This window comes from Entelurus aequoreus, linkage group LG25 (genome assembly GCF_033978785.1).
Source record: "Entelurus aequoreus isolate RoL-2023_Sb linkage group LG25, RoL_Eaeq_v1.1, whole genome shotgun sequence".
In the NCBI taxonomy this organism is placed as follows: domain Eukaryota; kingdom Metazoa; phylum Chordata; class Actinopteri; order Syngnathiformes; family Syngnathidae; genus Entelurus; species Entelurus aequoreus.
Genome location: NC_084755.1, coordinates 31,254,577 through 31,276,554, shown reverse-complemented (window position 1 = coordinate 31,276,554; position 21,978 = coordinate 31,254,577). Strand labels below are relative to the sequence as shown.

Here is a 21,978-nt window from a genome sequence, read left to right as displayed (position 1 = left end):
TCCGAAGCGGAAGTGCTGCTGGTGGAAACTGGCGAACACCGTCGCTTGTCAGCCGCTACCAGGTGATGTGTGTGTTGTAAACAAACACAACTTTTTTTTTGCCGAAGACGGGTAAGTGTTCTTCGCTATGTGTATATATTTTGCGTTTAAAACTTAAACGCAACGCGGCATGTTTGGTTTCAAACAAAACGCGGTGCAAAGCTTCATGGCTGCTTTGTACCTTCGTGATGCTAAAGCTAACGCTAACGCTAACGTACATGTTCCTACTAGTTGTTCATACAGTAACCGTATTTACTCTGCAACTGTGTGTATGTAGCTTCAGGTTTTAGTTGTTTTAAAACTTAATTTTGGTGCAATGTGACTTTTCATAGTGTATATATGTTTATGCACGTTTATGTCTTCATGGGAACTCTATCCTGGGATTAATGCAAAAATAACATGATAGACTTGCATGTAGAATTGTTGACAGTGAATATTAAATTACAGCATTTCTTTTACGTCTAACCTTAGCTCATGCTATAATTTCTCAATAATCATGACGATAGTACACGTTTTAGTGGATTTATAGACGTTTTGGCATCGTAGTAATAGACAGCAATTATAAGCTGTGTCTCAAATGGAATACATCCGTGAGTACACTTCAGTAAGTACACTTTGTCCTTGATGGCATGAATTTTGACAGTGTAGTATGCAGGTTAATTTGTGTCTTTTAATACCAATTTTTTTTTTTTTACACTGAATTCATCATACAGATTTTTTTGAGTTTGAATTTTGTCATCTGAATTTTTTTACATCAAACTTTTATTGAAAAAAATAATGTTAGCAAAATGTGTTTTAAAATTCAGTGTTATAAAAATTAGGGATGTCCAATAATGGCTTTTTTGCCGATATCCGATATTCCGATATTGTCCAACTCTTAATTACCGATACCGATATATATAGTCATGGAATTAACACATTATTATGCCTAATTTTGTTGTGATGCCCCGCCGGATGCATTAATGTAACAAGGTTTTCCAAAATAAATCAACTCAAGTTATGGAAAAAAGTGCCAACATGGCACTGCCATATTTATTATTGAAGTCACAAAGTGCATTATTTTTTTGAACATGCCTCAAAACAGCAGCTTGGAATGTGGGACATGCTCTCCCTGAAATAATCCTGATACCCACTACAACTATGGGAAACACTGTTAACTTTGACTTTCACAAAGTGCTTTTTTTAAAAAAAAAAAAACATGCCTCAAAACAACAGCTACAAAAACAATGAAGGCACACAGCTCCAGTCCAAAGTATACTATAAACTGGGCTCAATCTGCCCTGTTCTTAACGTATTCGTATGAGTAACAAAAATGTGCAAATAAGAACAAGAAAGGCACAAAGATAAAAAAAAAACGCTCCAGTCTAGACTAGTAGATAACACAGCCACCCTTTAAAGTGCATGAACATTAATACAACTGCTTCAGTCTAGACCAGTAGAAAACACAGCCATCCTTTAAAGTGCATGGGGGAAAAAGGCACAAAACATAAATAAAACAGCTTCACTCAGTCCAGACTATTAGTCTATTTGTGCAACAGATGAAGCTCAAAGAGTGGGCTAATTCTTTTTCTCCTTGTCATCACGTGTGAGAGGTAGATTTTTCTGAATGAAATCAAGCATCTTCAAGGAGTTCTGGGTATTTGTTCTGTTGTGTTTATGTTGTGTTACGGTGCGGATGTTCTCCTGAATTGTGTTTGTCATTGTTGTTTGGTGTGGGCTCACAGTGTGGCGCATATTTGTAACAGTGTTAACGTTGTTTATACGGTCACCCTCAGTGTGACCTGTATGGCTGTTGATCAAATATGCTTGCATTCGCTAGTGCGTGTGTCAAGCCATAGATAGTATGTGACTGGGCCAGTACGTAAAGGCAGCGCCTTCAAGGATTAATTGGCGCTCTGTACATTTCCCTGCCTCCGTGTACACAGCGGCGTTTTAGAAAGTCCCAAATTTTACTTTTGGAAACCGATACCGATAATCTTGAAACCGATACCGATAATTTCAGATATTACTTTTTAAAGCATTTATCGGCCGATAATATCGGCGGTCCGATATTATCGGACATCCCTAATAAAAATGTGTTGTAAAAAAAATGATGAGCTGAAAGTCTCATGTAGAAAAAATTTCTGCTTCAAAAAGCTAGACTGAATTAAGACTGAAGCAATCGATCCTTTCTCTGAACCAGCCAATGAGGTGTCAAGTTTGAAGTCACGTGACACGGGTGTCGCAAAACAGCATAAAAAAGGCAGTTTCTGGGCTACCTGGGTATGATAAACATTAAATGCGGCCCCGGGACCAATGATTTTACTCCCTGGTTGACAAATATGTCATATATTGGATAATTACATAGCCTGTTTTTATTGTGTGGGAGGACCTTATTTTAGAGGTTTTAATCCTATTTTATTAAACCACAGGACTAAATTTGAGCCAAAACCATGACCACAGACTCAACACTCCTCAATTCTGAGATGGAGTTAGAGCAGCAGGAAGACCTGTATCAACAGCTGTTGTCACAGGTAATAATCACTTACTCTTTTGATGTATTAAGTGTATTTGATTAACCAAGTTACTGTCTTTCCTTTCAGACAGTAGGAAGCCTGCAGGCAGAAAATCCAGACTCCAAAGTGATCCGACCGCAACCTGGTAAGTAGAGATTGGCACTGAAACCCGGTTCTCCAATGCCAGCGTAAGCAGTCGTAACCTGACTGCAAAAAGAAGAAGCTATTGATGCTTCATTTCGGTGCTAAATAAATGGAGTCGCAGCAACCTGCAACAAGTGCTTGGCGATGATATTCTGCAAGTAACGTCTTGTCAATAATGTAGCACACTGAGTCTGAATTTCTGTTGAAACTTTATTGCAGACCTTAACACGCCAACAGCAGCCCTCATAACCAGCAGCCATAGCAACCCAGCGCTAGGCTAGCCTGTAGCGACAACATCAACTTGGCACTTACGTGGACCCCGACTTAAACAAGTTGAAAAACTTATTCGGGTGTTACCATTTAGTGGTCAATTGTACGGAATATGTACTGTACTGTGCAATCTACTAATAAAAGTTTCAATCAATCAAAAAAACGTCCTCGTTATGCGCGAATGAATGACGGTTATGACAAGGGAGGTTGCATTTACAAACCCCCGGAACTATAAGTGTAACAATTACAAAAGTTTCTGTTCTGTATTGCTGCAATAATTACCACGATTTAATGTGGGCCGTATTACTTATTTCTGAATGTATTACCTAGTTATAATTTAATTGACATAATTGAAGTATTTTGCTGCCAGTGGCAGTGACATCCTGTGAAACACCTTCAGAATAAGAGCTCATTCACTACTTGAATTACTTGCCTTTAGGTTTGTCATCATGAAGTTTCACATTGTAAACATTAAATGATGATTCATATCAATTATCAACTTTTCAGTTTTTATTCTGTCGCATTTAATTGACAACAGTAATCAAGACATTATTAGATGCCTCAACCGTTTATACTACCGGTACTTCCTGAGTTGATTTGCTGAGGAAGTCTTTGACTTTGAAGTCTTGCAATTACTAGTATGTTTAATTTCTTTCAATTACTAGTATGTTTAATTTTAATCTCACAAAACTGCATAAGAAGGTAGGACTTATTATTATTTTTTTTTTTTATTCACAATAATGTGCATGTTCTTCATTTTTTAAGTACCGATTCAGGCACCATTTAAGCACCGGCGCTGCTTTTCAAGTACCAATTTGGTACTAGTATTGATTAAAGGCCTACTGAAATGAATTTTTTTTATTTAAACAGGGATAGCAGATCCATTCTATGTGTCATACTTGATCATTTCACGATATTGCCATATTTTTGCTGAAAGGATTTAGTAGAGAACATCAACGATAAAGTTGCAACTTTTGGTCGCTGATAAAAAAAGCCTTGCCTGTACCGGAAGTAGCGTGATGTCGCAGTTTGTAGGGCTCCTCACATTTCCCCATTGTTTACACCAGCAGCGAGAGCGATTCGGACCGAGAAAGCGACGATTACCCCATTAATTTGAGCGAGGATGAAAGATTTGTGGATGAGGAACGTGAGAGTGAAGGACTAGAGTGCAGTGCAGGACGTATCTTTTTTCGTTCTGACCGTAACTTAGGTAAAAGGGCTCATTGGATTCCATACTTTCTCCTTTTTCTATTGTGGATCACGGATTTGTATTTTAAACCACCTCGGATACTATATCCTCTTGAAAATGAGAGTCGAGAACGCGAAATGGACATTCACAGTGACTTTTATCTCCACGACAATACATCGGTGAAGCCCTTTAGCTACGGAGCTAACGTGATAGCATCATGCTTAAATGCAGATAGAAACAAAATAAATAAGCCCCTGACTGGAAGGATAGACAGAAGATCAACAATACTACTATCAGGAGACACCGAACCAAACACTGGACCTGTAACTACACGGTTAATGCTGTGCCGCCTGTCGAAGCCTAGCAATACTGTTGCTAACGACGCCATTGAAGCTAACTTAGCTACCAGAGCAATGATAAAAACATTAGCGCTCCACCTACGCCAGCCCTCATCTGCTCATCAACACCCGTGCTCACCTGCGTCCCAGCGATCGACGGCGCGACGAAGGACTTCACCCGATCATCGATGCGGTCGGCGGCTAGCGTCGGATAGCGCGTCTGCTATCCAAGTCAAAGTCCTCCTGGTTGTGTTGCTGCAGCCAGCCGCTACTACACCGATCCCACCTACAGCTTTCTTCTTTGCGGTCTCCATTGTTCATTAAACAAATTGCAAAAGATTCACCAACACAGATGTCCAGAATACTGTGGAATTTTGCGATGAAAACAGAGCTGTTTGTATTGGGATACAATGTGTCCGAATACTTCCGTTTCAACCATCGACGTCACGCGCAAACGTCATCATACATAGACGTTTTCAGCCGGAAGTTTCGCGGGAAATTTAAAATTGCACTTTATAAGTTAACCCGGCCGTATTGGCATGTGTTGCAATGTTAAGATTTCATCATTGATATATAAACTATCAGACTGCGTGGTCGGTAGTAGTGGGTTTCAGTAGGCCTTTAAAATGTAAACGATACCCATCCCTGCTGGTGACTAGCTTCACATAATAAAAACATATGATCAAAATCTTGGAAATGCTCTATAAAAGCATCACACTCTAATGCACAAAGTGGGGCTTGCGGGCCAAATTTGGCCCCCCATGTCATTTTGTTTGACCCGCCAAAGGTTGGCTACCAAATTAAAAAAATATTCACACTGTCCTCTTTCAAGCTGCACCATTTTTGATGGCGCAGTAAAAAAGTAGCAGCTCAGTCGCCAAAGTCTTAAGGTAAAAATATGAGTACTATTGTTTTTGCAATTTACAGTACTGCACTGTAAAAATGGCCACAGATTTTACGGCAGCTCAGTCATCAAATTTTATAGTGAAAAACGATAGATTTCTGTTTTCACAGGCTAACTAGTCTCATTTGAATTTGAGACGGTAAAGCCATGACTTTTTGACGCTCAATGGAGAATCTTGTATCTTGGCCGCAATGCTTCACTCACATCCTATAACGAAAACCTAAACGCTTTGAAATTGAACATCCTCCTTATGTCTAATCTGTCTGGTTTAAGTTTGAAAGCGATCGAATTAAATATCTAGGACAAACTAGTTACGGAACACCTGGAAATGGCGAAAAGCTGCAGAAAATGACATTTTTGAATGTTTTGAGGTTAAAAATGTACATAAAAGATGCAGAGTTGCATGTTAACTGAATTGGGTAACATTCTCTACTACCTTATATTTATATATGGAGACAAAACATTTAGGCACCCGTGCTCTTATGTGTCCTCCCTCACAGGAATATGTGTGAAGACCGTGTCGGAAAAGGACAAACAGAAGGTCTTTGTCAACATCTGTCAGTCAAACTTAGTTCCGCCGCCACCGGAACTGTCCAAAGAGGAGCTTGTGGAGTTGCTCCAATCAGAAGACCCCAGTGGTTACAGAGTTCCCATGAGTCTCGGGGAGCCACACACTGAGGTAGACAACAGTAAGTAATCACAGTCACATTTAATTCATGAATACCTACAGTGCAGTGCAATCAGAAAGTATTCAGAACGCTTCACTTTTAAGGAACAGTATCTTTTAGTTCCTCTCTTCATATTGTTATACTTACCTCTCATCATGCCTAAACTCAACGTGTCTTTGTGTCAGATTCTCAGGGGTGCACGGCTTATGACGTGGTCATTAACCAGGAGTTCTTCCAGAAGTGTCAGGTGTGTTGGTAGTTGTGCTTTCTTACAGTGATGTTCTTTAAAGGAAGGAGGAAAACATGATATTTTAGAAAATAATGTAAACATGTGCAAAGTGTGGGTTAAAAGTAAGCTGTGTAGTAGGACAGCAACGGTAAGAACCAACATGGCCGCCTCCTTCCCAAGTTTCAGTTTGCTTGCAAGTTAAGCATGTCCGTAGGGCAGACCTGGGCATTGTACGGCTAGCGGGCCGCATCCGGCCCTTTGCGCATCCCTGTCCGGCCCGCGTGAGGCCAATCATAAATTACAAAATAAATTTTAAAAAGTATCTATGTCGAGTGTGCAATACAACGGTGCTGCTTTTGTTTTGAAAAGCGTTATTTGTCTTACTTCCGTGTGGACGTATGCGCGTGTGCGATTGTGAGTGAATTGAACGGCGCAATTACAAATTACAAAATAAAGTTTAAAAAACATCTATGTCGTGCGCGCAATACAACTGTGCTGCTTTTATTTTGAAATGTGTTATTTATGCCGTATGTCCGGGGGGAACCTGTGAGTGAAGGTGCATAGAGACAAGTGATGAGACGCTAAAAAAAGAAAAGTTGATGACGAATGGCGTGTTTTCAACAAGACATGGACTGGCAAGTATTTCTTTAAATAAATTAAAGGTAAAGCCGTGTGCTTAATTTGTGGTACACAGCTTGCTGTGTTTAAAGAATATCATTTTAATCGCCACTACACGAAGAAACACAAGGGAAAATACCGGAATGTGTCTGATGAAGCGCGCGCAAGGGAGGCCGATGCGTTGATGGTAAAACTGCAAAGCCAACAAGGACTTTTTGCCATATTTCACACCCCCAGAGATGCAGCCGTCAGGACAAGTTTCGTCATTTCTCACAAAAGCGCCAGAAAAAGTAAGGCGTTTTCTGACGGAGAGTTTATTAAGGAGTGCTTATTGGACTCTGTTGCGCTGATATGCCCGCGGAGACATGGACTGTTTTTCGCTAACTTTGGATGAGAGCTGTGATGTACGTGACACCGCCCAGCTGCTCTTCTTCTTACGTAGGATAACTGCAGACTTTCAAATCACGGAGTAGCTGGCAGCCATGCAGTCAATTAAAGAGACAACCACAGGTAATGACTTGTTCACATAGGTAAATGCGTGTTTGGACATGTTAGGACTGAAATGGGACAAGCTGGCAGGTGTGACAATCCAATCCAATCCACTTTATTTATATAGCACATTTAAACAACAAAATGTTTCCAAAGTGCTGCACAACAATATTAAAAACAATATTCAAATATTATCCTTAGCTCCACCAATGACTGAATAAAAAGAAAAAACAATTACATATAAAACCAATATAAAAACAATATAAAATAAATATGATTAAAAACTATTTTTAACAACATATGGTTGTCCAAATCTGATGGGGAAAAACGTTGGATAATGCAGGATAAAGTGACCATCAAAAGCAATCTGCTTTTGTATAAAGTTAAGTTAGGTTAAATTAAATTATTATTATTATTATTAATTATTATTATTATTATCATCATTATTATTTATCTTACGGTATATCAAAAATAATATTGAGCAAAATTTAATTGAAATATTGTCGTGTGGCCCTCCAGCAGTGCTCGGGTTGCTTATGCGGCCCCCGGTGAAAATTAATTGCCCGCCCCTGCCGTAGGGGAATCCATGTCTGCTGCTCTCCATCCAGTCTGCACCCACCCGGACTCAGAGAAGTCATAAGTTATCTACCAACACAAGTACCGGTACCTTATTTTTCGGAGTATAAGTCGCACCGGCCGAAAATGCATAATAAAGAAGAAAAAAAACATATACAAGTCGCACTTGAGTATAAATCGCATTTTTTGTGGAAATGTATTTGATAAAACCCAACACCAAAAATAGACATTTAAAAGGCAATTTAAAATAAATAAAGAATAGTGAACAACAGGCTGAATAAGTGTACGTTATATGAGGCATAAATAACCAACTGAGAAAGTGCCTGGTATGTTAACGTAACATATTATGGTAAGAGTCATTCAAATAACTATTAACATATAGAACATGCTATACATTTACCAAACAATCTGTGACTCCTAATCGCTAAATCCCATGAAATCTTATACTTCTAGTCTCTTACGTGAATGAGCTAAATAATATTATTTGATATTTTACGGTAATGTGTTTAATAATTTCACACATAAGTCGTTCCTGAGTATAAGTCGCACCCCGGCCAAACTATGAAAAAAACTGTGACTTATAGTCCGAAAAATACGGTAATTTTCGAGTAGCTCATACAAAAACTGTAACTGAGCGCTGGACTTCCACAAAATAGCGACACCTCCGAAACCATCACTGGGGCTCCACAGGGATGTGTACTAAGACCACCACTCTTTCCATTTTTGACCCAGTTTTGCAAATTACATGACTGTGGTGGGCCTCATGACTACAGTGAACTTGTTTAAAAAGAGCAAAAAGGCAGAATAAATGAGAAAAAGTAAATTTTTTAAAAATAATCGGGCATGTGAAACGTCCGCGAACACGGGGAAATCTACGCTTTTTAACATTTATTTTCGGGTCACAATATCACTTCCGCGTTTTTTAATGAAATATAAAAAAATATGATGTAAACAAAAATGTTTTCCTTTTGCATAAATGCCGCACTAAGTTGCGGGACAGGGACACGATCAGGAGCACCAGACAAACTTGCTAGTTAGCATACTTAGCATCAAGGGCCACAACGTTGACGGCTGCCTACTTTGCTACTATTCATATTTGGATGATTGCAATCTGAACACTGTTAGTTCTAAACCAGTTGTAGTTCTAGAGCAGTGGTTCTCAAATGGGGGTACGCGTACCCCTGCGGGTACTTGAAGGTATGCCAAGGGGTACGTGAGATTTTTTAAAAATATTCTAAAAATAGCAACAATTCAAAAATCCTTTATAAATATATTTATTGAATAATACTTCAACAAAATATGAATGTAAGTTCATAAACTGAACATCAAATCAAGTAGGCTATTCCATTCATTTCAATGCAACAATGCAATATTCAGTGTTGACAGCTAGATTTTTTGTGGACATGTTCCATAAATATTGATGTTACAAGTTGTTGTTTTTTGTGAAGAAATGTTTAGAATTAAGTTAATGAATCCAGATGGATCTCTATTACAATCCCCAAAGAGGGCACTTTAAGTTGATGAGTACTTCTATGTGTAGAAATCTTTATTTATAATTGAATCACTTGTTTATTTTTCAACAAGTTTTTAGTTATTTTTATATCTTTTTTTCCAAATAGTTCAAGAAAGACCACTACAAATGAGCAATATTTTGCACTGTTATACAATTTAATAAATCAGAAACTGATGACATAGTGCTGTATTTGACTTATTTATCTCTTTTTTTCAACCAAAAATGCTTTGCTATGATTAGGGGGTACTTGAATTAAAAAAATGTTCACAGGGGGTACATCACTGAAAAAAGGTTGAGAACCACTGTTCTAGAGCATTAATTGGTAGCCGTCAAGAAGGTGCATTTTTGAGGTGACAGTGGTAGACATTTTAATAAATAATCTACTAAAAAAAACTAGAATTATGTGGTACATTACATGGGACATGTAAGTGTCTAAACGACAGCCAAAAGAGGTTGGTAGATGAGAATACATTTTAAAGGTAAAATATAGTGTTGAAATGCACCCAATTGCAGGAAATGTGGTCTTGATTTTCAACATTTTCTCTCTGGGTTTGCGTGGCGGCACTTGATGCTGATAGAAAATTCCTCTTTTTTTCTCAATTTTCCTCTTTTTGTCCTCAAAGTGAGCTCACATGCCTGAATACTACAAAGATTAATAATCCACGTTTTCACCCGGAACACAAATACGTATGTCTTTTATGTACTACATTACAACATTGCAAAATGGCTATCGCATCCTTTGGTAGTATGGTCTTGGTGTAGATCAGATGTGTCCAAAACTACAGCCCGCGGGCCAGATGGATTAATTAAATCACTGTACGTGCCACCATCTATTGGACAATGTGAGCATTGTTAGTCGATTACCATGAGTGTTTATATTAGCATAACATCAATTTATATGTACCAATCCAAACAACCTATGGTGCAAGTTAACCAAAACCAACATATCAAGTCAACATGGGCCAAACAAAGTCACCTGACCATTGAACTTTGTTGACATTATATACAAATGCCTAAGCACCATACATGTGTCATAATTACACCTATCTGAGTCATCATGTACTTAATTAAATGTGTGATGACTATTTTAGTTTCACTGATTCACATTGTATGTATGTGCCTTGTAGGGGGAAGCCTTGTTCCAGCAGTTTGTTATCATGGTGTCTTTGGAAGGTCTAGAGAACAAATACAAACTCATGCTTAGTAGAGGTAAGTGTGCATTTGTTTAAAGCAAGGATTCAGAATCTTTTTGTCCCCGGGGCCCATCTATTACACTACAGAAGGACCCAGGTCCCACTCCAATTTTAACACTGAATTAGTCATTTTACTGTTGATTTTAATCGTTTTCAATAATTTTATCTAACCTACTTACAGTTTAACAGGATAAACCTTGTCAAATGATATGAAACCATTTGTTAACCACAATTATTATCAAGACTTGGGTGAGGCTGATTGCGAAAATAAATACTAATCCGATATATTGCAAAGTAAGAGACTCATAAATACTGATGACAAATAGATATATAAAAGATAAAACAAATTCTAACCAAATTAATATTGAGTAGTAATAACATATGTTTTGTAGAAGAACTGTCAAAAAGATTTAAGTGCAAATGAAAATACAGCTGCACCACTTGCGTCATATTTTTTGCACTGAAGAAACCTCTCTATGACTTTAGCTCCATACTTCTTCTGTTGGTTTGATAATGTCATTACTGCTACAAGGTTTGGAAAAGTGTATTACAACTGAGTACTGCTGCGGCCCTTTCGGACCACAGCTGGGAAACAGATGTTTTTTAGCAGCCCTCGAGGGGGCGCTTATCCCCAACAAGGGTTACGAAACACTGGTTTAAAGTACAAACCCCGTTTCCATATGAGTTGGGAAATTGTGTTAGATGTAAATATAAACGGAATACTATGATTTGCAAATCCTTTTCAACCCATATTCAGTTGAATGCACTACAAAGACAAGATATTTGATGTTCAAACTCATGAACTTTATTTTATTTTTTGCAAATAATAAATAACTTAGAATTTCATGGCTGCAACACGTGCCAAAGTAGTTGGGAAAGGGCATGTTCACCACTGTTTACATGGCCTTTCCTTTTAACAACACTCAGTAAACATTTGGGAACTGAGGAGACACATTTTTTAAGCTTCTCAGGTGGAATTCTTTCCCATTCTTGCTTGATGTACAGCTTAAGTTGTTCAACAGTCCGGGGGTCTCCGTTGTGGTATTTTAGGCTTCATAATGCGCCACACATTTTCAATGGGAGACAGGTCTGGACTACAGGCAGGCCAGTCTAGTACCCGCACTCTTTTACTATGAAGCCACGTTGATGTAACACGTGGCTTGGCATTGCCTTGCTGAAATAAGCAGGAGCGTCCATGGTAACGTTGCTTGGATGGCAACATATGTTGCTCCAAAAGCTGTATGTACCTTTCAGCATTAATGGCGCCTTCACAGATGTGTAAGTTACCCATGTTTTGGGCACTAATACACCCCCATACCATCACAGATGCTGGCTTTTCAACTTTGCGCCTATAACAATCCGGATGATTCTTTCCGTCTTTGGTCCGGAGGACACGACGTCCACAGTTTCCAAAAACAATTTGAAATGTGGACTCGTCAGACCACAGAACACTTTTCCACTTTGTATCAGTCCATCTTAGATGAGCTCAGGCCCAGCGAAGCCGACGGCGTTTCTGGGTGTTGTTGATAAACGGTTTTCGCCTTGCATAGGAGAGTTTTAACTTGCACTTACAGATGTAGCGACCAACTGTAGTTACTGACAGTGGGTTTCTGAAGTGTTCCTGAGCCCATGTGGTGATATCTTTTACACACTGATGTCGCTTGTTGATGCAGTACAGCCTGAGGGATGGAAGGTCACGGGCTTAGCTGCTTACGTGCAGTGATTTCTCCAGATTCTCTGAACCCTTTGATGATATTACGGACCGTAGATGGTGAAATCCCTAAATTCCTTGCAATAGCTGGTTGAGAAAGGTTTTTCTTAAACCGTTCAACAATTTGCTCATGCATTTGTTGACAAAGTGGCGACCCTCGCCCCATCCTTGTTTGTGAATGACTGAGCATTTCATGGAATCTACTTTTATACCCAATCATGGCACCCACCTGTTCCCAATTTGCCTGTTCACCTGTGGGATGTTCCAAATAAGTGTTTGATGAGCAATCCTCAACTTTATCAGTATTTATTGCCACCTTTCCCAACTTCTTTGTCACGTGTTGCTGGCATCAAATTTGTAAAGTTAATAATTATTTGCAAAAAAAAAAAGTTTATCAGTTTGAACATCAAATATGTTGTCTTTGTAGCATATTCAACTAAATATGGGTTGAAAATGATTTGCAAGTCATTGTATTCCGTTTATATTTACATCTAACACAATTTCCCAACTCATATGGAAACGGGGTTTGTACAATTATTTCTTAATTTTTGTGTTGACAATTTTTAAGAGTGTGGTTCTTGTTTTTTTCCCAGAATGGAAGGTGCTGAAGAACAGAAAGTTCTTAGGGTCGGTCAGCGAGCAGAACATTCGCACGAAAAGCAAGCCGGTTATAGAGGAGCTCCAACCCCAGTAAGTCTGGAATGATGTATTGATTGCATCATCAGAAAGTAACCACACAACAATGACTGTGTAACCTTTTACCTAGGGAAAACTCCTCTTCTATTGCAAAAAGGTAAAGGTCCTTGTAGAAACGATTAATACACATTCACGTTTTCATTTTTTATACATCCTTGAGTGCTTTTATTTTTTTTCATCTTTCTCACTTCTCAGACCAGAGTTCACCTTGTTTGTAGAGCCCCCTGCTGGTGTCCCTGAGTACCTCATAGCAGAAATCAAGCTGCCTGGTGTGGTGAGAGACACACACATACAAAATAAACATATTTCCCACTCAAACGTAGGAGTAAAACCTGCACACCCTATTTTACGTTGATTGTTTGCAACACTGCAATAAACCTGAGTGATTCAACCTTGCTTGCTACGTACGCTAAATGAAAGTTGTTAAATGTTCCGTTATAGATGTGGGTCGTAAACATTTGCATTTTTCGCATTAACTCAGACATTTGTCTCTTTAGATAATTAATAATTCAATGAAGTACAGTAGGAAAGGTATTCACATGAAACGTGACGAATGGGGACACTATTCACTTTAGCCACCAGTTAGCAGTAGAGTATTGAATATGTTAAAATGTGTTCACTGTCCACATTTGACCACAGCGTCAGTTGCTATGTAAAATGGCGCTTTTCATCATTTTCAGCAGACTGCATTGCAAAATGATTAAACCCCCACACCTCATCCCCTTCCTTTCACCGAAGCGCTACCCAGGAATGGAGCCGTATGAATCCCTTCCCTACTGTACGTTGTAGATCTCATGTGAAAGCTGAGTAAAAAGTCTCAAGTTGTATTTAAGTGTTGGCTGTCCAGGTTTCGTCGCGGTCGCTGGTCCTTGACGTCGGCGAGGATCGCTTGGTGTTGACAGCCAGACCCTCGCTCTACCATCTTGACATCTTTCATTCCTTCGTGGTTGACCAGGACATGAGCGTGGCCCAGTACAACAGCAGCACTCAGGTAAAGCCAATAAAACTGCGCTAGTTCAACTCCCTACATCCATGAAAAGTTGATGCAGTTGGACGGTCAAGCTTGTGATTATATACGCTGATTGTTATTGTAAGGAATCAGATATCACTGAAACAATGGCTGTGCTGAAGCAATTTTGTCAGAACGCAGCCCGAGATTTCCTGCCTTAGCCACTAAGAAAACCAACAGAAAGTCCAATATTTGAAAGCGCAGTCTGTTGTAGATTGTCACTGAAGGCATCAAAACTATGAATGAACACATGTGGAGTTATGTATTTTACAAAAAATGGTAAAATAACTGAAAACATGTTTTATATTGTAGTTTCTTCAAAATAGCCACCCTTTGCTCTGATTACTGCTTTGCACACTCTTGGTATTCTTTCGATGAGCTTCAAGCACACCTGTGAAGTGAAATCCATTTCAGGTGACTACCTCTTGAAGCTCATCGAGAGAATGTCAAGAGTGTGCAAAGCAGTAATCAGAGCAAAGAGTGGTTATTTTGAATAAACTAGAATATGAAACATGTTTTCAGTTATTTCACCTTTTTTTAAGTACATAACTCCACATGTGTTCATTCATAGTTTTGATGCCTTCAGTGACAATCTACAATGTAAGTAGTCATGAAAATAAAGAAAACACACTGAATGAGAAGGTGTGTCCAAACTTTTGGCCTGTGCTGTATATGTTGTAATAGTAAACAATATAATGATAAACCGCGGTAAAATTCCCGATGATTAGTAATACCGTTTAAATTTTTAATTACCGAAAAAACATCATTTATTAATGTATTTTAGGCAACACTGCATATTTCCTGGAAACGGCGTCACAGCAGCGATGGCACATGCGCACGAGCGTCTTTTGAGTTGAAAAAGTATGGCGGAACATAACTACACAGACTTTGCTAGAGAGATTTCCCCTCGCTGTAAACAGAGCCCAGCGCTTAGTTTAACTTAATTTTCCCTCGCTTCATTTCCGTGCAATAGAAAATACGGCCTCAACTCGGTAAGATTAGCTTGTTACCTTGCTAATTAGCTGACAAGGGTGAGACAAAGTTGTGTGAAAAATAACTATCAGTGTAGCCAAAGTCTAAAACTTTGTCTAAATCAATTTAAATACTTTTTAAAGCAGCGTCAATTTGCTGTGCAATGAAGAAAGGCACAATAACAAACGTCAATCACACACACACAAACACACACACAACTTTAGGTACTAATACGCCGGCATCTTAAGATTAAACATATTATCTATTAGACAGCTAAAATGTTAAGAATTAATCAATGATGCAATTCTATTTAAAAATTCCAGGAGTTAATCAATAATATACCAGTGTGCAGCTTTTTAAAAAAATCACAAAATACTTGTTTCTTTTTGAGCAAGTTACATTGTGTGGTATCATTTGCTGTTATTTCTGCTATTTTAACCATCCTTTTTGTACATAAAAAAATGACACTTTGTTTTTTGTTAGCACTTTGCCTATCATTGCTTTTAAACGGACAAAAGTGTGATAGTTGTTGGTTTTTTTAGCAGCCAAATGAGCAGAATAGTTACAGTGTCGATAGATATTTATAATTTAGTCATCTTTCTTGTTCGTAATTACATGCCTAAAATATCTCAAGCTGAATTTTAAAGTGGTTTGCTTAATTAGAGCCACTAATTTTGTGTACGCGTTATAATCCGATTAATCGACTAATTGTTAAGTAAATCAATGACTTGTCAACTTTCAAAATAGTCGTTATAGTTGTCACATTTACTTGTGACTTTGGCCGTAGTCATAAGGAGAATGGGCCATCATAATAAATTATTTTCAAACCTATGGCAGCTTAAAGGCCTACTGAAATGATTTTTTTTTATTCAAACGGGGATAGCAGATCCATTCTATGTGTCATACTTGATCATTTCGCGATATTGCCATATTTTTGCTGAAAGGATTTAGTAGAGAACATCGACGATAAAGTCCGCAACTTTTGGTCGCTGATAAAAAAGCCTTGCCTGTACCGGAAGTAGCGTGACGTCGCAGGTTGAAGGGCTCTTCACATTTCCCCATTGTTTACACCAGCAGCGAGAGCGATTCGGACCGAGAAAGTGACGATTACCCCATTAATTTGAGCGAGGATGAAAGATTTGTGAATGAGGAACGTGACAGTGAAGGACTAGAGTGCAGTGCAGGACATATCTTTTTTCGCTCTGACCGTAACTTAGGTAAAAGGGCTCATTGGATTCCACACTTTCTCCTTTTTCTATTGTGGATCACAGATTTGTATTTTAAACCACCTCGGATACTATATCCTCTTGAAAATGAGAGTCGAGAATGCGAAATGGACATTCACAGTGACTTTTATCTCCACGACAATACACCGGTGAAGCACTTTAGCTACAGAGCTAACATGATAGCATCATGCTTAAATGCAGATAGAAACAAAATAAATAAGCCCCTGACTGGAAGGATAGACAGAAGATCAACAATACTACTATCAGGAGACACCGAACCAAACACTGGACCTGTAACTACACGGTTAATGCTGTGCCGCCTGTCGAAGCCTAGCAATGCTGTTGCTAACGACGCCATTGAAGCTAACTTAGCTACGGGACCTCGTCAGAGCTATGATAAAAACATTAGCGCTCCACCTACGCCAGCCCTCATCTGCTCATCAAAACCCGTGCTCACCTGCGTTCCAGCGATCGACGGCGCGACGAAGGACTTCACCCGATCATCGATGCGGTCGGCGGCTAGCGTCGGATAGCGCGTCTGCTATCCATCTCAAAGTCCTCCTGGTTGTGTTGCTGCAGCCAGCTGCTAATACATCGATCCCACCTACAGCTTTCTTCTTTGCAGTCTCCATTGTTCATTAAACTAATTGCAAAAGATTCACCAACACAGATGTCCAGAATACTGTGGAATTTTGCGATGAAAACAGAGCTGTTTGTATTGTGATACAATGTGTCCGAATACTTCCGTTTCAACCATTGACGTCACGCGCAAACGTCATCATACATAGACGTTTTCAACCGGAAGTTTCCCGGGAAATTTAAAATTGCACTTTATAAGTTAACCCGGCCGTATTGGCATGTGTTGCAATGTTAAGATTTCATCATTGATATATAAACTATCAGACTGCGTGGTCGGTAGTAGTGGGTTTCAGTAGGCCTTTAACATTTAGATGTTTCTGTTTTTATATGAATTTTTTTCTCTATCTAACAGAACTGCGGCCGTAATTTCGTCATTAATACGTTTTTGTACATGCGCATATTTTTAATTGGCCAAAAATCTCAAAAACAAAGAAAATAACTGTGTGCATTTGGTTTGTTTCTGATACTGATACTGCCATGCTTTTATTTGTACGCTTATATGCACTGAACGGGAAGGCAAAGCAGGCAGGTTTTAATGCCGCGTAACTAGACAGTAGTTATGTTGCTGTTGTCGTTTCAGGCTGCCTAGTGATAACAATAAAGGTAACAATACTACAACACATGCCAACATACAGACCGATTTTTCATAGAAATGGCACTCAATTTTTATGTCGACATCGACTTAAGCGGGCAATTTTTTTGGAACGAGAAGAACACCGTGGACCAAAACTTGATGAGTTGATCGACATAAATGGGTTGTTGACACAAGCGGGAACGACTTAAGACTATATTACTTTTATACCACACTTTTAAATTGTATGTTAGCATAATGTTATCCTTGGTCCACAATTCAGACAATAAGCAGACATATGTTAACTCATTCTTCTTGTTCCTTCTGTGCCAGGTCCTCACAATCACCTTGCCCCTGGTGTCATCTTGAAGTGACAGACATAAACTTCAGGTATTTCTTTAAGGTGAATATGTTTGATGAGTTTATGTACTGTATATACTGAAAGGCACAGCACACATGTTTACGCTATTAAAAAAACAAATACAATCATGGGTTTATTGTGCTGAAATTGTAAATAAAAGGCTACAATAAATTCAAAATAGTTTCATTGTTATAATTTACTTAAAGCTGCTTTATGTCATTGGTAGTTTAGATGCTTAGAGGGTACTCGCGTTCGATCATTGTGACCCGCACTTTTTTGGTTCAAAACGGGGTAAAAGAACAAAATGGCGGTGTTTGGAGTTATTATGGTCTTGCTCACCTGTTTAAATTCTGCACGATGGCCATTGCATCCATTTTTTAATGCAATTATATCTCTCCTGTGTACATACATGAAAAATGAAAGCCGCTCAAAGCCAACATTTCATTCAGCACGCTAAAAAAAAAGTTACCTAAAAAATATAACACCACCAATAGCTGGTGTATGTTGTAAAAATTTACGTTGGCTTTGAATAAAATGATTGGTGTTAATGGCTAGTCAGTCATGGCTGTCTATGCACATTCACAAAAGAGATCTTTGAAAAGGAAAGGATTTAAAAAATGGATGCTTTGATTGTAATATACCTGTTGAAATAATTGGGGGCTCGTTCGAGAAATGAACCCAGGACCTCTTACACCCCAAGCGGGAATCATACGGCTAGACATCCTGGAATATATTGTTCCACATCTTAAAATGTTTTGCAGACCACCACTTGCATATTTCAGAAACTAGGAGGGTTTTTATAAAGGTTGACCGAGAACAGGAGTCCATGACCATTTCCTTGGTTTTACTAATGGCCTCTCACCAGGCCTCTGTACCCCGCCTTTGTCAAATAGTCCGAGATCCAGGCTGTGAGTCAGGGGCAACCCCCGTATTTACAAGTTTTCCCTTGAACAATAGAATAGAATATAACTATATTGTCATTGCACTTAAAGAACACAACAAAAATTGTTTTTTTGTCGTTGTGACGTTGGTTTTTCTGATGGAAAAAAACAAAATAATGTGTCTATATATAATTCTAAACATACTCTAACTTATAAATTTACAATAAAACATGCTTTCATTTTGTGAAAGTATGCTTTTGCAGCCGTATTTGACGCACTCTGCTGTTACATTCCTGCAATGTTTTGTGACCGGCAGGCACTCTTAACAATCACCCGACGGAAAAAAATACACAGTACGTCCAAAAAATCAATTATTACCCTCATTTTGCCAAAATCTTCATTAGCTTAAGACCAAAAATCACAGAGGAATGATGACTCATGTGTGAAGTATGTCAACTGTGGTGTCTGGCTCCAATGTATTTGTAATCATTGTATGTAGCACTCATTATGTATTACTCTTAAAGGCCTACTGAAAGCCACTACTACCGACCACGCAGTCTGATAGTTTATATATCAATGATTAAATCTTAACATTGCAACACATGCCAATACGGCCGGGTTAACTTATAAAGTGCAATTTTAAATTTCCCGCCACACTTCCGCTTGAAAACGTTTTATTATGCTGACGTATGCGTGTGACGTCACAAGGACAAGGGAAGTATTCGGAGCCCGAAAAATCCTATACACAAAGCTCTGTTTTCATTTCATAATTCGACAGTATTCTGGACATCTGTGTTGGTGAATCTTTTGCAATTTGTTTAATGAACAACGGAGGCTGCAAAGAAGAACGTTGTAGGTGGGATCTGTGTATTAGCGGCTGGCTGTAGCAACACAACAAGGAGGACTTTGTTGGATAGCAGACACTAGTGCCGGCGACCTCACCTTGACTTCCTACGTCTCCGGGCCGCCGACCGCATCGTCGATCGCTGGAACGCAGGTGAGCACGGGTGTTGATGAGCAGAGGAGGGCTGGCTGGCGTAGGTGGAGCGCTAATGTTTTTATCATAGCTCTGACGAGCTCCCGTTGCTAAGTTAGCGTCGTTAGCAACAGCATTGCTAGGCTTCGACAGGCGTCGAATACACATTAACCGTGTATTTACATGTCCAGTGTTTGGTTCGGTGTCTCCTGATAGTAGTATTGTTGAACTTCTGTCTATCCTTCCAGTCAGGTATTTATTTATTTAGTTTCTATCTGCATTTGAGACAGATGCTATCACGTTAGCTCATGCTAAAGAGCTTCGTCGATGTATTGTCGTGGAGATAAAAGTCACTGTGAATGTCCATTTCGCCTTCTCGACTCTCATTTTCAAGAGGATATAGTATCCGAGGTGGTTTAAAATACAAATCCGTGATCCACAATAGAAAAAGGAGAGAGTGTGGAATCCAATGAGCCAGCTTGTACCTAAGTTACGGTAAGAGCGAAAAAAGATATCTCTTGAACTGCATTCTAGTCCGTCACTCTAACGTACCTCATCCACAAATCTTTCATCCTCGCTCAAATTAATGGGGTAATCGTCGCTTTCTCGCTCCAAATATCTCTCGCTCCATTGTAAACAACGGGGAATTGTGAGCAGCACTACCGCTTGTGACGTCACGCTACTTCCGGTAGGGGCACGGCTTTTTTTTATCAGCGCGCAAAAGTTGCGAACTTTATCGTCGATTTTCTCTACCAAATCTTTTCAGCAAAAATATGGCAATATCGTGAAATGATCAAGTATGACACATAGAATGGATCCGCTATTCCCGTTTAAATAAAAAAAAATTATTTCAGTAGGCCTTTAACTCATCTTTCTTTGTTGTCACTTGCTAAGTGAATAAGTGTACTTTTGTAGTTATTTCTACACAATAACTCAGGTATGGTAACACTGGTGCGCACTACAGAAAATTGAGTGATTTGTGGTCCAGAAGATATTTTGCTTTATTCATTATTGACGTATTTCTTGCCACTTTATGTTGTGTATTTTTTAATGAGATTTTTAGATAATTTTGTCATCTATTATTACACTCACAATTTATTTGTGTTTGACTTTCTTTTGTACTATTACCGAATTGTATTATTTTAGTTTTACTGACTTTCAAAGAGGGCAGCACGGTGTAAGAGGGGTTAGTGCGTCTGCCTCACAATACGAAGGTCCTGGGTTCGCTCCTGCGCTCAAGATCTTTCTGTGTGGAGTGTGCATGTCCTCCCCGTGACTGTGTGGGTTCCCTCCGGGTACTCCGGCTTCCTCCCACTTCCAAAGACATGCACCTGGGGATAGGTTGATTGGCAACACTAAATTGGCCCTAGTGTGTGAATGTGAGTGTGAATGTTGTCTTGTCTATCTGTGTTGGCCCTGCGAGGAGGTGGCGACTTGTCCAGGGTGTACCCCGCCTTCCGCCGATTGTAGCTGAGATAGGCTCCAGCGCCCCGCGCGACCCCGAAGGGAATAAGCGGTAGAAAATGGATGGATAGTTTTACTGAGTTTCAAAGAGTCTTTTTTTTTGGTCAAACCATCTCTTAAACTTATTTATTTCTTCTAATTTTATTTTAATTAGTTTCTGTGTGTTCTCTCCTGAACAAAACGCAGACGTATCGTGTTTATATGTGTTTTTTTATATATGTATGTATGTATACACTACATTGCCAAAAGTATTTGGCCACCCATCCAAATTATCAGAATCAGGTGTCCTAATCACTTGGCCCGGCCATAGGTGTATAAAATCAAGCACTTAGGCATGGAGACTGTTTCTACAAACATTTGTGAAAGAATGGGCCGCTCTCAGGAGCTCAGTGATTTCCAGCGTGGAACTGTCATATGATGGCACCTGTGCAACAAATCCAGTCGTGAAATTTCCTCGCTCCTAAATGTTCCAAAGTCAACTGCTTTATTAAAGGAAATTGGAAGAGTTTGGGAACAACAGCCACAAAGTGGTAGGCCACGTAAACTGACAGAGAGGGGTGAGCGGATGCTGAAGCGCATAGTACAAAGAGGTCGCCGACTTTCTGCACGGTCAGTTGCTACAGAGCTCCAAACTTCAAGTGGCCTTCCAATTAGCCCACGTACAGTACGCAGAAAGCTTCATGGAATGGGTTTCCATGGCCGAGCAGCTGCATCTAAGCCATACATCACCAAGTCCAATGCTCCGGGATACCAAAACATTTTGGACAATTCCATGCTCCGAACCTTGTGGGAACAGTTTGGTGCACA

The 21,978-nt window shown here is 39.3% G+C and overlaps 1 protein-coding gene across 5 annotated transcripts in view; it reads left to right on the top strand.

Moving 5' to 3' along the window:
- Positions 1–21,978, top strand: part of LOC133642642 (PIH1 domain-containing protein 1-like) — a 28,862-nt gene continuing 6,884 nt past the window's right edge. Inside the window, exons 1-11 of one of the 5 annotated variants that reach the window (XM_062036974.1) lie at positions 1–62; positions 2,451–2,552; positions 2,622–2,679; positions 5,880–6,068; positions 6,233–6,294; positions 10,600–10,681; positions 12,970–13,066; positions 13,143–13,169; positions 13,268–13,346; positions 13,920–14,063; positions 17,823–17,991. In XM_062036974.1, the coding sequence (XP_061892958.1) occupies positions 2,472–2,552; positions 2,622–2,679; positions 5,880–6,068; positions 6,233–6,294; positions 10,600–10,681; positions 12,970–13,066; positions 13,143–13,169; positions 13,268–13,346; positions 13,920–14,063; positions 17,823–17,858 (855 nt within the window). In that variant the 5' untranslated portion in view covers positions 1–62; positions 2,451–2,471 and the 3' untranslated portion in view covers positions 17,859–17,991. Of the gene's footprint in view, positions 112–2,450; positions 2,553–2,621; positions 2,680–5,879; positions 6,069–6,232; positions 6,295–10,599; positions 10,682–12,969; positions 13,067–13,142; positions 13,170–13,267; positions 13,347–13,919; positions 14,064–17,822; positions 17,993–21,978 lie in introns of those variants that run through there. The other 4 variants (XM_062036975.1, XM_062036971.1, XM_062036973.1 and 1 more) reach the window with 4 other exon arrangements.